The 17,153-nt window shown below is 37.2% G+C and overlaps 1 protein-coding gene across 1 annotated transcript in view; it reads right to left on the reverse strand.

Annotated features, from left to right (window-relative positions):
* Positions 1-2,526: 2,526 nt before the first annotated feature.
* LOC148946579 (putative cytochrome P450 49a1) overlaps positions 2,527-17,153 on the reverse strand; it is a 141,657-nt gene continuing 127,030 nt past the window's right edge. Inside the window, exon 7 of the mRNA XM_089097464.1 lies at positions 2,527-2,799. Coding sequence (XP_088953590.1) covers positions 2,692-2,799 — 108 coding nt within the window. The 3' untranslated portion in view covers positions 2,527-2,691. The remainder of the gene's footprint in view (positions 2,800-17,153) is intronic.

A 17,153-nucleotide genomic window follows, 5' to 3' on the forward strand; every position in this document is an offset into this window, starting at 1 on the left:
AACAGTTAAGGTGATACCGATGCGGTCTTTACTATGGGCACAATCTTCTTCTTCCAGTTGGTTTGCAGCCCAAATCTGGAGGCAATGGAGGGGAGCGTCTCGAGTGCAGACATAAGTTGGTCGAGATTTTCGCTAAAGACGGCTACATCATCCGCATAGTCAACATCAGAAAAACTTATGTCCCGGCATAACTTATGCCAAAAGGGTGTACACGGTGTGTCTCGTTCAAAATGTGGTCGATTCCGCAGTTAAACAGCTTAGGTGCAGCAGCGCACCCTTGCCGTACACCATTTTTGATGGGGAAGGAAGAAGAAAGCTTCCCGTTAACAAGGACAGCGCTTTCTGTACTGCTGTAGAGTTCTTCAAAGAGGCTGACTATTTTTGTTGGTAGGCCCGCAACTTTCAGGATTAGCAAAAGGAAGTGCCTGTCAACAGTGTCAAAGGCAGAACGAAAGCCAATAAAAGCTATGTAAGCTTTCTTGTTGAATTCCAGTGTCTTATCAACGATCTACCTGACCGTATGAATCTGTTCAGTTGTCGGTCTTCCTAGCATGAATCTGGCTTGTTGGGGGTGGCACAATGTATGTAAGAAACTTGTTGCACATTTCCACAGGACTATTGCAAAGAGCTTTCCAGGAATAGAGAGTAGGGTGATACCAGGGTAGTTGCTGCAGTCCGTCTTGCTGCCCTTGCGCTTAAACACTGGCACGATGATTCCTTTCTTCCAGTCTGACGGCATAACTTCAGTACGCCAGATTACGCTGAAACCTTCTGCAGCCAAACATCATTGCAGGGCCGCCCGTAGTAAGTAGCTCTGTAGCAATGCCACAGGTGGCAGCTGCTTCATTGTTTTTCAGTTTCCTTACTGCCGATGTAATCTCAGGAGAAAATTCGGCGCCGTCGGGGGGCAGGGGTAGCTTCTGTAGCAGCGGCAGCAAGCCCTGGGTCAATGCGGCCGGACGAATCTGAGTTTAGCAGCTTATTAAAGTGTTTCTCCCAGAGACAAACACATTGAGACTGATCGTATGTAGTTTCTCCATTTGCTGATTTCAGGCTTGTGTACGTCAAGGCATTTTGGCCAGTCAGCTCGCGCAGGGTCTTGAATGTTGCGCCTACGTCTTTCCTTTGGGCAGCTTACTCGAGCTCAGCGGCTTTTACCCGCAATGAAGTTTTTCTTGTCCCTGTGAAGCAAGGAGTTGCGTAGTTTTTTGAGCTGTCTGTAGAGTGTCATATCTCCTCGTAATCTCGCTCGCCGTCTCTGCTCAGTTATTTCAAACGTCTGGCTGCTAACGTCTGGTTGCTAATCCACTCTTTCTTCTTTCGCGGCTTCGAGCCCCCAACTTTGGTAGTTGCTCTGAGAACATTGTCTTTGAAAGTGGTCTATGCTGCCTTGCTATCTGAACACAGCTGGAGAGCCTCGAAGTGGTTAGAGACTTCAACCGTATACCGCTCTCAGACCGAGGGATCTTGTTTCAGCCGAGAGGTGTCAATCTTGTTGGTGGATGAGGAGTTACTCTTATTGACCCTCAGCCGGAGTTTTATCCTTGCAGAGACGAGACGATGGTCGGCATTGCCGATCTTGGCACCTCTGTATGAGCGGTAGCTCTGGACAGACGAAAGCCAGCGTCGTCGAACAAATAAACGCACATCCGTGATCTTTTTGGTGACGAAATCCCACATTTTTGCAGATAGGAGCTTGAAACCTCCACATTATGGTTCGCTGATAAGCTGAGTCTCAGGCTCGTATAGAAATTTTCTCAGGCTCGTAGCCTTTGATTGGTAATAACACGAAACTTAATGAAACTTATGTATTTGGAATCAGTATAATAAGTCGAGTCTTTTTATATATTTATTGGAATCAAAATTTCGTTTTTTACAGTTTCGGTTACTATTGAGCCACGCCGCCCCTTACTTCCAGTTCGTCACCATGAACTCTTTGATAAACGAGATGCACCGAGTTTAATCTTTGCCTGCCTTGTCATAGGCTGATATGTATTTGGTTTACTTTAGTATTCAAATAAATTTTTTTTAAAAACATTCAGAAGACTGAACAGAAAAATTACTATATATATAATGGCAAAACAACGTTTAGGTTCGGGCAATGTCTGGTAACAAAGTCTATAGAGGAAATATTAAAAGAAACCAACAAGAATAGGGTTATATTCAGTTTCTTATACAAATTTTCTAATTTTGGGTTACTGTGGGTCGTGGTTGCTTCTCTACTTGGTTGCAGTGACCGCTGGAACCATGATTAAAAAAAGGCTACACAATATAAAAAATTATGAATTTTAGATATGCAATTCATCATATACAGTTGCATAACACATCTTAGAATGATAGATCATTTACCCCAATAAGTATATTTTTCAGGTTGGAAGTATAACCTATCTACAACAACAAGCTTAAGGATGCACCACTCCACACCTTTGAACAAAAGCTAGATTGAACACATAGTGTGGTAAAGCTTAAATATTATGAAGTTTTGTTACTAATTTCACACCTAACAGTATATTCTAAACTTTTGCATTAAAGATTTATGACGTATATTTCCATAATTAAGTGTATAACATCATAATGTTTGATTTTAGATTCTCGCAAGTTCTACCTCATTTGTAGTATACATCAGCCCCAAATATTAGTTAATTCTATTTCGACCTTCACTTTTGACTTGTTATCGTTTATAAGATGAAACTACAAATCCATAAATCTAAAGTTTAATGGTCTATCAGGGGTATTGACACCTCGGGTGGCACAGTCCAATTCTTCACAGTGCCATTCTACCTTCATCTGCTGTAGAACCTGAGAAAGAAAAAAAGATCAGATAAGAAAAGTAATGAAAAACGTAAGTGATGATAAAAGTAAACTAATTTATACATTAAAGAAAAGGAAAATACTATTACTACTTCTAAAAACTCACAGTAGCATCAATCCGCCTGACGAAAACACAGCTACACCAGTTCCTCTTCCATCCAAATCTGTTCAATGCCTCCCTCTTTACACCCTCCCAGGAAGTTCTAATTTGTTCAGCACCAGAGACATTTTTATAGGATATAAGGACTTTTTGAAGAAAATGGCTATTTCAAAATTTCGACAGGATGCATTTGAGGAAGAGAGAAATTAGGGGTGTGGCTAGCTGCCCTCCGATCCCTTTTGACTCTTAATGAGGGAACTAGAACTTTCAATTTCCAATCAATAAGCCTCCCCTGATGTTTATATGACCACTATTTCCATAAAGACGTAAATGCTCTGGGGGCCTTACAACTCTTGCTCCCGGGCTCGGTGGGGGGAGGGGAGTGCAATTTACAATCGACTGACCCCCCTCCAAAGTTTATGTGCCCACCCTTTCCATATGAAGTGTCTCTGGGAGAGAAAAATAATAAAATATTGAAGCTATTTAATATTTATTTATTCATTTATACTTATTTTCACCAGTTATTTTTATGTTTGTCGTGATCGTTAATTTTAATTTCTTTCCGTTTTTGGTTTTATTTATTTGTTAATTGTAATTTCTGGTAGTTTTAAATTTCGAACTATAATAGGGATAAATTTCTACTGGTCCTGAGTTCAATATGGCTCTCTTCTTTCTTTTGAAAAACTTCCTATGCAATTTTTTTTAATTAATACAAATTTTTTCTTAAGTAATTTCCTATGCAATTTTTTTTAATTAACTTCTGTTCACTTTTATTACCAAAGTTTTATATTGGTCTATAAAATAAATATTTCTACAGTTTTCAGGTCTTAGACTTAAGAATTAAGATATACGATTATAATCTATTAGTTATCTTCTAAATTGTATTATCATAGGAACTGCTGGTCAGCTGGTCTTAAATTTAATATGGCTCTTTACTTTTCTTAGACAAACTTCTTTTTCGGAAAGTTTTTCTTAAGTAATTTCCTATGCAATTTTTTTTAATTAACTTCTGTTCACTTTTATTACCAAAGTTTTATATTGGTCTATAAAATAAATATTTCTACAGTTTTCAGGTCTTAGACTTAAGAATTAAGATATACGATTATAATCTATTAGTTATCTTCTAAATTGTATTATCATAGGAACTGCTGGTCAGCTGGTCTTAAATTTAATGTGGCTCTTTACTTTTCTTAGACAAACTTCTTTTTCGGAAAGTTTTTCTTAAGTAATTTCTATCCGTTTTGACGACCAATGTTTTTTTCTTGGTTAATACAGTGAATATTTATCTAGTTTTACATGTCTCTTGCGTATGAATTACACCCTCTTATCATTTTCTAGCAGTTTTACTCTTTAATCTGTATTTTTCTTTCAAAACTGAACAAAAAGTTGAACAATTTTTCAACTCGGAAAAGGATAAAACTGACCCTTTACTGAGTAGTAGTGTCTACCGAGTCCCGTGTTCATGTGGGAAATTCTATATAGGTAGGACCTATCATCAACTAGGGTAACGTCTGCATGAACACATTATATCAATAGATAAATCGCTGAGATTCGAAAATAAAAATGACAACTTTGATTCTGCTTTGGCCCTCCATATCTTTGAAAATCCCAAACATTGGTTCTTTTTGAGGAGTTATCTTTAATATCTACTGTAAATAACCTACCGCGATCTGTTAAAGAGGTAATTGAGATAACAAAGAAAAAAAATATATAAACAGGAATTTGGTTATAAACAGGAACACAGGAGATATTTCCTTAAGCCAAATTTACAAGAACTTAATTTCAAAAGACTCAATCAATATTTTCGCCCAGTCTAATTCAAGACAACCTGTCCGCATATCTAATGAAAATCAAAGTTGCAGAATGGCAAAGTCTATTGCCGGGCAAAGCATACTTATTCAATTGGTGAATCTTTGTTGCATTTATTTCTGGCTGGTTTTTTGATTCAGTATCTATTCAGATCGTGTTAGGTTCACTTCAAAAGGTTAGATTTTTGTTTTCTTTTTTTTTCTTTAAGGAGCACTGAGAACGTTTTGGCGGAGGTCCTTGTCGAAACATTTACTTGTTCTTCGTCTTCATAATTGGCCACTGGCTGAGAAAATCCTCGTTTTCTCATCTATTTGATTTGATTTTTCATTTATTATATCCTTTTCTCTCTTGGTTTCATACGTCATGGATAGCCAATGGGGTCTTAGAATGTATTTATTTGGGGAAAATAGGGCGGGGGTCTAGTTGCCCTCCGATCACTTGTGATTCTTAAAAATGGAACTAGAACTTTCAATTTACAATCAAATGAGCCCCCTTTCAAGTTTATACGGATACCCCTTTTATAGTAACTTTGCATACCCCGGGGTATTATTAACAACACCTGCCCCCGGGCTCTTGGGGGTTGTGTGACCCCTGGAGTTTTTGCTACATGGTATTTGGTCCCTTTTGAACAAAATGGCTTTCTGAAAAGTTCTATCGGACGCATTTGAGAAAGAGAGGGCGTGGGGGGAAGGATAGTTGCCCTCCGATTGCTTTTTACTCTTAAAAGGGGAGCTAGAAATTTCAATTTCTACTCAAACAAGCCTCTTCCGAAGTTTACACGATCACCCCTTCCATAAAAACCTTATATTTCCCCGGTGCATAACGTAAAGCACTTGCCCCCGGGCTCTCGGGTGTCGGGCTTGGAGTTTATGTTATCTGATCTCTGAGCTATTTTGAATAAAATTGCTATCTCAAAATTTTGATCAGGTGCAATCGGAGAAAAGAGGGCGTGGAGAGAGGAGGGCTAGTTGCTCTCCATTCACTTTTGACTCTTAAAAAAGCACTAGAATTTCCGATTTCCAATCAAATGAGCCCCCTCCAAAGCTTATACGACCAATACTAATGAATGACCCCCTTAAAACAGTGAAATCATTTAAAATGTGTTTTTTTTTCAGTAAAGTGCAAATTACGTTCTGGCCTTGAGAAGGTATGGGGATTGTCAGCACTACTCATGTTAATTTCTACTTGTTTTGATTTTGATTCGATTATTTATTGTAATATTCGTTCGTTCTTGGTTTCACTTATTTATTGATTATGAATTGTGGTAGTTTTACGCTTGGTAGACTCATAAGAGCTCTTTACTTTTCGTCGAAAAACTTATTTTGTAGAAAAATTATTTTTGGTTAATTTCTGTTTGTTTTTCATTGACATAATCTATTTCATGAAAAAAGAAAATCATATTTTATATCTTTTTGTTTTTTTTTCAAGCCACGTCGTCTGGTGACAACGAAAAAAACTCAATATTTAATAATTTTTTTGTCAAAAAAAGAAAAACACACCTCGTAATAGACTTGATAATTTCAATCTGTAAATAGAAGTTGTGGGCTGATAGCCTCGATAAGCCTTTATTAATATTAAATAAAAAAAAACAAGTTTTTTAAACTGAAAGTAAGGAGCGACATTAAAACTTAAAACGAACAGAAATTATTCCGCATATGAAAGGGGCTGTCCCCTCCTCAACGCCTCGCTCTTTACGCTAAAGTTTGACTCTGTCTCACAACTTTATTTTTTAAAACAATAAAAAACTTTAGCGTAAAGAGCGAGGCGTTGAGGAGGGGACAGCCCCTTTCATATACGGAATAATTTCTGTTCGTTTTAAGTTTTAATGTCGCTCCTTACTTTCAGTTTAAAAAACTTGTTTTTTTTATTTAATTTCTGATCGTTTTTTAGTTAATGCAGCTTTTATTTGTATAAAAATTTTACTTTTCTTTTGCTAAATGGATGTCTTTACAAATTAACTTACGTAACTAACTTCTATATTCCTATATTTTTCTTCTGGCAAAAAATACAAAGTTGCAGATTTTTGCATATATGAGCTTGAAACCTATGTAATAGGGTTTTCTGATACGCTGAATCTGACGGTGTGATTTTCATTAAAATTCTTTCACTTGTAGGGGATGTTTCCCCCTAATTAAAAAAATCGAGTAAATTTTCTCAGGCTCGTAGCCTTTGATGAGTAATACTAAACTTAATAAAATTTATATATTTAGGATCAGCATTATAAACACATTCTTTTGATACATTTATTGACATCAAAATTTCGTTTTTAAAAGTTTCGATTACTATTGAGCCGTATCGCTTGTTTTTTTTATTGTTTTTTCTATTACGTATATGTTATTACTTATATGAAGGGGTTCTCCCCTTAGTCAATACCACGCTCTTTACGTTAAAAGTTAAAAAAAAATTTTATTCAGAAACCCCTGAATCACAAAGGCCTTTTACTTTTAATAGAGAGCTCTTTTTAAAGCAATAAAAAAAAAGTGTAGCGTAAAGAGCGTGTTATTGACTTGGGGGAGAACCCCCACACATACGTTATAATTTCTGTTAGTTTTAAGTTCTAATATTCCTTCTTACATTGCAGTTGAAAAAATTTATTTTTTTTAATTTAACTTCTGATCGTTTCTTAAATAATGCTCGGAAATCCGGCGCCCCCTTCCTAGAACTGTACCTTCACCCAAAGAAACATCCTCCACGGACATCTACTCCAGAGTAACCCCCTCCTCTAGCCCCCCCCCCCTCCAGAAAAAATCCTTTCTGAAAATGGTTGTATACTTCCCAATAACCAATAAATAATGCTGGCAAGTCCGGCGCCCCCTTCATGGCAATTTCCCTTCCCCCAAGAAAACTTCCTTCATGAACAGATCCTCCAACATAACCACCGACCCACCCTTCCTTCCCACTACCAGAAAAAAAACCTCCTGAAAACTTCTGTATACTTCCCAATAACCAATACTATATGCTAACATTGGGTAAAGTTCATAACTTTTAGCCCTCCCTCTGGGTACTTCGGGGGATTAAGTCATCCTAAAAGACATATTTATCATATTTTTGACCATACTGAACAAAATGGCTATCTAAAAATTTTGATCGGGTGACTTTGGGAAAAAAATAAGCGTGGGAGGGGGCCTAGTTGCCCTCCATTTTGTTTTGTCACTTAAAAAGGGAACTAGAACTATCAATTTCAGTTCCAATGAGCCCTCCCACGATATTCTAGGACCACTGGGTCAATACGATCACCCCTGGGAAAAAAAACAAACAAACAAACAAATAAACACGCATCCGTGATCTTTCTTCTGGCAAAAAATGGAAAATTCCACATTTTTATAGATAGGAGTTTGAAACCTCTACAGTAGGGTTCTCTGATACGCTGAATATGATGGTGTGATTTTCATTAAGGTTCTATAACTTTTAGGGGGTCTTTCCCCTTTTTTTTGAAAATCAGCCAAATTTTCTCAGGCGCATAACTTTTGATGGGTAGGACTAAACTTGATGAAACTTATATATTTGAAATCAGCATTGAAATCTAATTCTTTTGATATATCTATTGGTATCAATAACCCGTTTTCTAGAGTTTTGGTTACCATTGAGCCGGGTCGCTCCTTACTTACAGTTCGTTACCACAAACTGTTTGACAAGGTGTGCACTTAGTCTTACCTGGCCGCTTTATCTTATACCTGGCGTGCTTTCAGGTCAAGTCTTCACTGTGTCAAGGATACGAGTTATGTCGGCAATCCTTTTGTTTAATATCATCAGAATCATCATCGTTTACAAGAAAAAATTCTGATTTTACAATGAATAAGAGACGATCTTCGTGTGATGGCGAAAAATGTTTAAAGCTTTGCATTGTATTGATAATAGATTTGCAAGTTAAACAAAACTAATACTGAATTCCTGATTTTAGAATAGTATGAAAAAAAACTATATGGATATTAACTAATCACTTAAAGCTGTTCACTGTTTAAGCAGTCTATCACACTAGCTGTTTTCTTTCATGGTGAGTCAACGTATGAGTTAGGTGCTAGATATTTGTGCGCCAAGCACTTTCTCCTAATCATGGTGCAGGAATGTAACACCCAAGCAAGATTCTCCAGGGTACTCAGATACTGAACAACTATTCTGCCTTGGTGCTAAATGTTCACAAACTATACTTAGAGGGGGCTATTCTTCAGATACCCTCCTAAATCTCCTAAATCTAAGACGTGTTTAACTTCCTATGGGTGGTAAAAAACGTGCAGGCGGTGGATGCAGTTTGGATCACATGCTATTTCGGAACTCCGGACAAAAGAAGAGCTAGTTGTTAATCTACACAAACAAAAATCGTATCAAAATCTCCCAAAGATCTGGTTCTTCAAATTAATTGCGTTCAAATATTTTCAAAAACAGGATTTATGAATGAAATTTATAATTTAAAGTATGCTCACAGAAGCTGAAGCTTAGACTGTTCCAAAGTAATGTTTGCCTCTTATGAGTTACGGTATTGAATGCCTTACAGCAGAGAAACTGCGGAAAAGGAGAAAAGTCTTACCGCCTTTGAAATAACTATCTTCACCAAATCCTGAACATCAGCTTGTGAGACTAGGTTAGCAATGACGAGGATTGTGCTCGCAAACCAAACAGCCATCCCCTCCGTTGTGAGACAACAAAGATAGTGATACCTTGAACATATATTCCGTATACCAGCTCATAGAAATCCTAAAGTTCTCCTTCATTTGAAACTGGAGGGATCCATCACCGAGAAAGACCAAAGAACACCGTCAATAGAACGTACGAGCATGAGAGAAGAGCTGTCCAGGCGGCTCACTGGAGGGAAGATTGGAAACCATTTACTGGCACCCTTTGTACCTCTGGAGGCACTCAAAAGACTAAGGTCTAACGTATTTGCAAGAGATCCTAAATAACTTGTGATCCAAGCTACTTCCAACACCTGTATCAATCAAGCTTTCAAACCATTGTTAAAGCTCTATCGGGGAATTTTTAATCTTCTTTTGCTAAATTATGTATTTAAACTATGATTGGAAGGCTAGATTGACACCTGTTACTACCAGTTATTAGTCCGAAGAGTTCGGGTTTGATTGCATAAGCTCTCATACTGGATAAGAGAGAAGGAAACAGCTCTATCGATGAGGTTTGTCCAATGGAAATAAAACGCGCTCATTTTGTCAAAGTACGCTTTTGACACTTTTCTTTTGTTTTCTAACCACTAACAACCATCCAATTCTGCGTTTTCTGCAGTCAGTGACAAATTTATCGCTTAGTTATTCTGTTGAACAACGGATTCACTAACGTGTAGCCCTTCTATTAATTTATCATGCTTTGCAGTAACCTTTAGGTTGTGGAAAATGTATTACTACGCTTTTGATGGGCTCCATCTCTTATGTGAAGGTTTATACTTAGAAGATAACGCCTTTCTATGATCACATCATTTCACATGTGGGTAGAGTAGTACCTGTTTAATCTATGTACCATATTGTTTGATTAAAGAACAGTTTTGGTTAAACCCATGCACACTATTGTCATTTGATGGACCACTGATTGAAGACCAGTGAAGGTTACATTACCCAGTTGTTGGGGTACTAGGGTTCTTCTGTTTTACAATATTCAGCTTGCTTGAATTATGCTACTCCTCTACAGATACTGAGACCCTCTGATAGCTGCCTTTGGAAAAGAGCTCAGACCTTTGAATTTAATATGCTACACTTACCAATGAGAGGGTATCAGTATGTACAGATCATTTGTTGTTTAAAGTGGTGTTCTATTACACTGTTTTGTTCTGACAAAGCGAAGAAAGGGAAACCATCAAGAGAGAGGTAAAAAACGCCAGAACGCTCTAGCCAAATGTCAGGTTGGGTTACTGCATATCCTAGTACTCCATCAGAGCAGCAGAATGGATTCCAGATTCTAACACTGCAAATACTTCCAGTTAAGAAACAATAAGAAGATTCTGTACTGCTTTCAGTTGGATTATCAAACAGTTCGTGGTAACGAACTGTAAGTAAGGAGCGACCCGGCTCAATGGTAACCGAAACTCTAAAAAACGGAATTTCGGTACCAATAGGTACATCAAAAGAATCAGATTTTAATTTTGATTTCAAATATATAAGTTTCATCAAGTTTAATCTTATCTATCAAAAATTACGCTCCTGAGAAAATTTGGCTGATTTTTGAAAAAAGGAAGAAAGACCCCCTAAAAACTATAGAACCTAAATAAAAATCACACCATCATATTCAGCGTATCAGATAACCCTACTACAGAGGTTTCAAGCTCCTATCTACAAAAATGTGGAATTTTGCATTTTTTGCCAGAAGAAAGATCACGGGTGCGTGTTTATTTATTTATTTTTTTTTTCCCCAGGGGTAATCGTATTGACCCAGTGGTCCTAGAATATCGTAAGAGGGCTCATTGGAACGGAAATTAAAAGTTCTAGTGCCCTTTTTAAGTGACAAAGAAAATTGAGGGCAACTAGGCCCCCTCCCACTCTCATTTTTTTCTCAGTCACCCAATTAAAATTTCGAGATAGCCATTGTGTTTAGCATAGTCGAAAATCTAATGAATATGTCCTTTACGATGACTTAATCCCCCACAGTTCCCAAGAAGACTGTAAGTTAAGAACTCTGCCCATTGCTTACATATTGTATTGGTTATTGGGACGTATACAGACATTTTCAGGAAGACTTTTTTTTCTGGTGGGGGGGGGTGGGGGCTGCAGGAGGGGTTACTCGGGAGAATCTTTCCGTGGAGGATGTTTCTTTGGGGTAAGGGACATTTCTATGAAGGGGGCGCCGGATTTCCAAGCCTTATTTAAAAAACGATCAGAAATTAAATTAAAAAAAAACAAGTACTTCCAACTGAAAGTAAGAAGCAACATTAGAACTTAAAATGAACAGAAATTATTACGTATATGAGGGGGTTCTCCCCCAAGTTTATGCTTCGCTCTTTACGCTACAGTTTTTTTTAGTGCTTTCAAAAGAGCTATCTATTCAAATTAAACGGCCTTTGTGATTCAGGGGTTTGTGAATTAAAATTTTTTTAACTTTTAACGTAAAGAGCGTTGTATTGACTAAGGGTAAAACCCCATCATATACTTAATACCATATACGTAATAAAAAAAAAAAATAAAAAAAAAACAAGCGATACGGCTCAATAGTAATCGAAACTTTTAGAAACGGAACTTTGATGTCAATAAATGTATCAAAAGAATGGGCTCATAATGCTGATTCTAAATATGTGAATTTTATTAAGTTTAGTATTACTCATCAAAGGCTACGAGCCTCAGAAAACTCACCTGATTTTTTAAAGAGGGGGGAAACATCCCCTAAAAGTGAAAATTTTTTAATGAAAATCACACCGTCAGAAAACCCTATAACATAGGTTTCAAGCTCATATCTGGAAAAGTCTGCAACTTTGTATTTTTTGCCAGAAGAAAAATATACGAATACAGAAGTTCGTTACGTAAGTTAATTTGTAAATTACGTCAGAACAAAATTTAGAGACAGCCATTTAGCAAAAGAAAAGTAAAATTTTTATGCAATTTTTTTTTACTTATTCAATGACTGTGAGCCAAAATAAAAGCTGCATTAACTAAAAAACGATCAGAAATTAAATAAAAAAAACAAGTTTTTTAAACTGAAAGTAAGGAGCGACATTAAAACTTAAAACGAACAGAAATTATTCCGGATATGAAAGGGGCGGTCCCCTCCTCAACGCCTCGCTCTTTACGCTAAAGATTGACTCTTTCTACCAACTTTATTTATTAAAACAATAAACAACATTTGCGTAAACACCGCAGCGTGGAGGAGCGGACAGCCCCTTTCATATACGGAATAATTTCTGTTCGTTTTAAGTTTTAATGTCGCTCCTTACTTTCAGTTTAAAAACTTGTTTTTTTTATTTAATCACGTGACAAAGCCAGCCAGAAATGAGTAGTCGTCAGGGAAGAAGGAAGCAAGAGTGAGGATACAGGAAATAAATCTTTGTATTGCTTGTTCTCGTCCTTCCAGATATCATATTATGCACTGCTTCACTTACAGAAGTCTGTCTTAATTTTTGGCTTAAAAAGCAAACCGATGAAACTTTTATTACATCAGAGTTACTAAATACTGAATGAATTGACAGTCCGTTTTGCATATTAACGTGAACTTAAAGAATGAACAGGGATAACAAATGGATCAAAATGAAAATGTTTCTGGAGAAAGTCCTCACTCTGAATCGGTGGATAAAAGTGCTCTCACCAAATATATTTGCCAACGAAAGTAGGAACCTATCAGTCCATGACATAAATCTACGAGATTTTCCAGAAAATATTTTAGACACAGAAATAAATAGTTTAGTGATACAGAGTACAACATTATCTAGAAAAAACAGGAACAAAGGCAGATCAATGTATAAGGAAACCGATTGAAAAATTATTTTGCTATATTCCAAGGGAAAGAAAACAATGAAAAAAAGTAAAGAACAGGGAAGATAGTGCGCGGGAAGCTACTAAAGATTCAAATTCTGACCGAAAAGCTGGGTCTCAGCGCGAATATTGTAATGTAAATCCATTGTAATAAGGAAGGTCCGAGTTTACGATTGGTTATTGACAGTAAACAACCATTGCTTCACTTACAGAAGTCTGTCTTAATTTTTGGCTTAAAAAGCAAACCGATGAAACTTTTAATACATCAGAGTTACTAAATACTGAATGAATTGACAGCCCGTTTTACACATTAACGTGAACTTAAAGAATGAACAGGGATAACAAATCGATCAAAATAAAAATGTTTCTGGAGAAAGTCCTCTCGCTGAATCGGTAAATAAAAGTGCTCTCACCAAATATACTTGCCAACGAAAGTAGGAACCTATCAGTCCATGGCATAAATCTACGAGATTTTCCAGAAAATATTTTAGACACAGAAATAAATAGTTTAGTGATACAGAGTACAACATTATCTAGAAAAAAACAGGAACAAAGGCAGATCAATGCATAAGGAAACCGATTAAAAAATTATTTTGCTATATTCCAAGGGAAAGAATACAATGGAAAAAAGTAAAGAACAGGGAAGATAGTGCGCGGGAAGCTACTAAAGATTCAAATTCTGACCGAAAAGCTGGGTCTCAGCGCGAATATTGTAATGTAAATCCATTGTAATAAAGAAGGTCCGAGTTTACGAATGGTTATTGACAGTAAACAACCATTGCTGAAAGTGAGAGACAGAGCTTGTTCAGTAGCTTGTGAAAAAATGTCCTGGGAAGAAAAGAAAGTTTTAACAGCTTTACTGATTGGTTGCGAGGATTGTGAGTAAAGCAAGGAGGCGGATCTTGGTCCTTCTAGGAGAAAAGAAACCCTAAAATACAACTTGAAAACCTCAAAGGGGATGCTAAGATTTTGCAAGCTAGTGATTTTGAGTACATTTAGTATGGACAAATGGGAAGTAAAGAATTGGTCTTAACAAGTAGCAAAGAATGACATCTATCCATAATAAGATTCAACCCACCCAGAAGCCTCAACTCAATCGGATACTAGGAAATCACTCAGCCTGGGCAATCTCTCGAAGCTCCCATCACACAACTATAGAGCCTGGGACAAGAACAAGTACTTCGAGTATCTCTTTGGGACTGTAATTCTGTTTTTTTTTATGTTTAGGGAGAACATAAAGAAAGAAAAGGGTGACATTGTTACCTATAATTTTTTTACACAACTGTTGAAAAAGAAATACATTGAGATTTTCAAGTCGAAGAAGGACCAGTGTGTAGATGTATGGCATGTAAGTTAAAGAATCTTGCTGAAGAGGAGTATTTTGACCACATATTAAAGAAAAAGGAAGCTAGGATGGAGAAAAAAAAAGGAAAGTTTATTGCTATCTCTGTTTTGCTAAATCCAATGTACCTCAATTGCTATAGAACCTATTCTACTTAATACTGAATATAAGATAAGCTCTGACAGAAGACGGTAAATTTTGGCAAAAGATAAAGACCAAGTGACATCACTATTTCGTATGCTGGGCGGTGGGGATGACATCAAAGCCGTACCCAGGAGGGAGGGGGTAAACCTTAACTCTGCATTGCTTTGTCCGAACATAAGTTGTCTCTCTACTACAAACGAAAACTTGTTGCACATATTTGGACTTCTTACGATCTTGTGAGTTGTGACGTGTTGAATATAGTCTGGGGCTAGACTGAAGGGTAGATAGTTGAATACATCCAAATTTTTCTAGTGGGTTGCAGGTTAGAACACCTGCTACGGTCACACCAAAACGCTGAGACAATAATTATGGGGAGAGAAGGATATTCATATCTGAACACGAATGGCATCGTTTCTAATGCACTTGTCAATTTTGCTATTATACATGGGGTTACAGTAATGCAGAAGTATCATAGGCAGCGCAATCGCGCTGCCTAAGTAAAGAACGATGTTGGCACAATGTATTTTTTTTCCTTTAGACCAGGGCACTTCGCATCGAAGGAGTTGTCGTAGAAACTTCAAAAAAGGCTCATTTGATTGAAAATTGGAGTGACTTGTGCCCTTTTTAATAATCGAAAGTAATTGGAAGGCAGCTAACACCCCTTCCACACCCACCATTTCCCTAAACACATCCAATGAAAATTTTGAGATAGCCATTTTGTTCAGCGTGGTTGATTTCCAGATAGAAATTGTGTTTTTTAGGAGGATACTCCCCCACAGCCCTCAGGACAAGGGTTGTAAGTTAAGCCCTGGGGGCATATAATGCTTTTACAGAAAGCATTGTTGCAGAAACTTCAAAAAAGGCTCATTCGATTGGAAATTCAAAGGGCTACTGTCCTTTTTAATAGTCGAAAGCGATTGGAGGGCAACTAACCCTCTCTCACGCCCACCTTTTACCCAAACCCATCAAATCAAAATTTCGAGCATTTTGTTCAATGTAGTTGAAAGTTCTGGAAATTAGGTCTTTGAGGATGACATCCCCCCCACAGCCTTTAGGGCAAGGGTTGTAAGTTGTGTCCTGGGGGCATTTAAGGTTTTTATAGAAAGCGTTGTTGTAGAAACGAAAGTGATTGTACGGCAACTGTCACCCCTTCAACGCCCACCACTTACCCAAACATCTACAATCAAAATTTTGAGATAGTCCTTTTGTTCAACGTAATTAAAGACCTTAAATGTTAGATCTTTTAGGATCATAACCCCCTTAGAGCCCTCGGGGCAGGGGTTGTATGCAGTGCCCTGGTTACATAGTCGGTTTTTATAGATACTGATGTTGTAGAGCTTTAAAAAGGGGTCATTCATTAGATATTGGAAGGGCTTGTGGCGTTTTTAATAGTCGAAAGTGATTGGAGGATAACTAAAACCCCTCTCCCACCCACCATATCCCCAAACACATCCAATCAAAATTTTGAGATAGTCATTTTGTTTGACGTAGTTAAAAAGTCCGGAAATTATGTTTTTGAGGATGACAGTCCCCCGCAGCCGCCAGGGCAAGGGTTGTAAGGTATGCCCTGGGGGCATGTAAGGTTTTTATAAACGTTGTCGTAGAAAATTCAAGAAGGGCTCATTTGATTGGAAATTGAAATGGCTAGTGCCCTTTTTAATAGTCGAAAATGATTGGAAGGCAACTAACGTCCCTTCCACGCCCACCATTTATCCAAACACATCCAATCAAAATTTTGAGATAGTCATTTTGTTTAAAGTAGTTGAAAGATCTGGAAATGATATCTTTGAAGATGACACTCCCCCCACAGCCCCGAGGGGAGGGGTTGTAAGTTATGCCCTGGGGGCATATAAGGTTTTTATTGGAAGCTTTGTCGTAGAAACTTGAAAAAGGGCTCATTCGATTAGAAATTCAAAGGGCTAGTGCCCTTTTTAATGATCGAAAGTAATTTGAGGGCAACTAACACCCGTCTCACGCCCACCTTTTCCCCAAACACATCCAATCAGAATTTTTAGATAGTCATTTTGTTCAACGTAGTTAAAAGTTTTAGATTTTAGGTCTTTGAGGATGATAATCCCCTTAGAGCCCACGGGGTAAGGGTTGTAAGTTATGCCCTGGGGGCATATAAGGTTTTCATAGATAGTGATGTTGTAGAAAATTCATAAATGGCTCATTTGATTGGAAATTAAAATGACTAGTGCCCTTTTTAATAGTCGAAAGTGATTGGAAGGCAACTAACACCCCTTCGACGCCCACCATTTATCCAAACACATCCAATCAAAATTTTGAGATACTCATTTTGTTCATAGTAGTTGAACGATCCGGAAATTATATAATTTCCACTTTACTGAACAGAATGCAAATAAATGTGCATTGTCAGTTTAATATACCTATACTGATATTTAGTAATCAAAATGTTAATATTATTTAATTTACTAAAGTTATAAAAGTAAAAACATTTATATTTTTTCAGTAAAGTGCAAATTATGCTCTGGCCTTGGGAAAGCATAGGGGTTTTGAGCCCTACTCATATTATTTTCTGCTCGTTTTG

Source organism: Artemia sp. Qi Xiang Cuo, chromosome 11 (genome assembly GCF_049724085.1).
Source record: "Artemia sp. Qi Xiang Cuo chromosome 11, ASM4972408v1, whole genome shotgun sequence".
NCBI lineage: Eukaryota > Metazoa > Arthropoda > Branchiopoda > Anostraca > Artemiidae > Artemia > Artemia sp. Qi Xiang Cuo.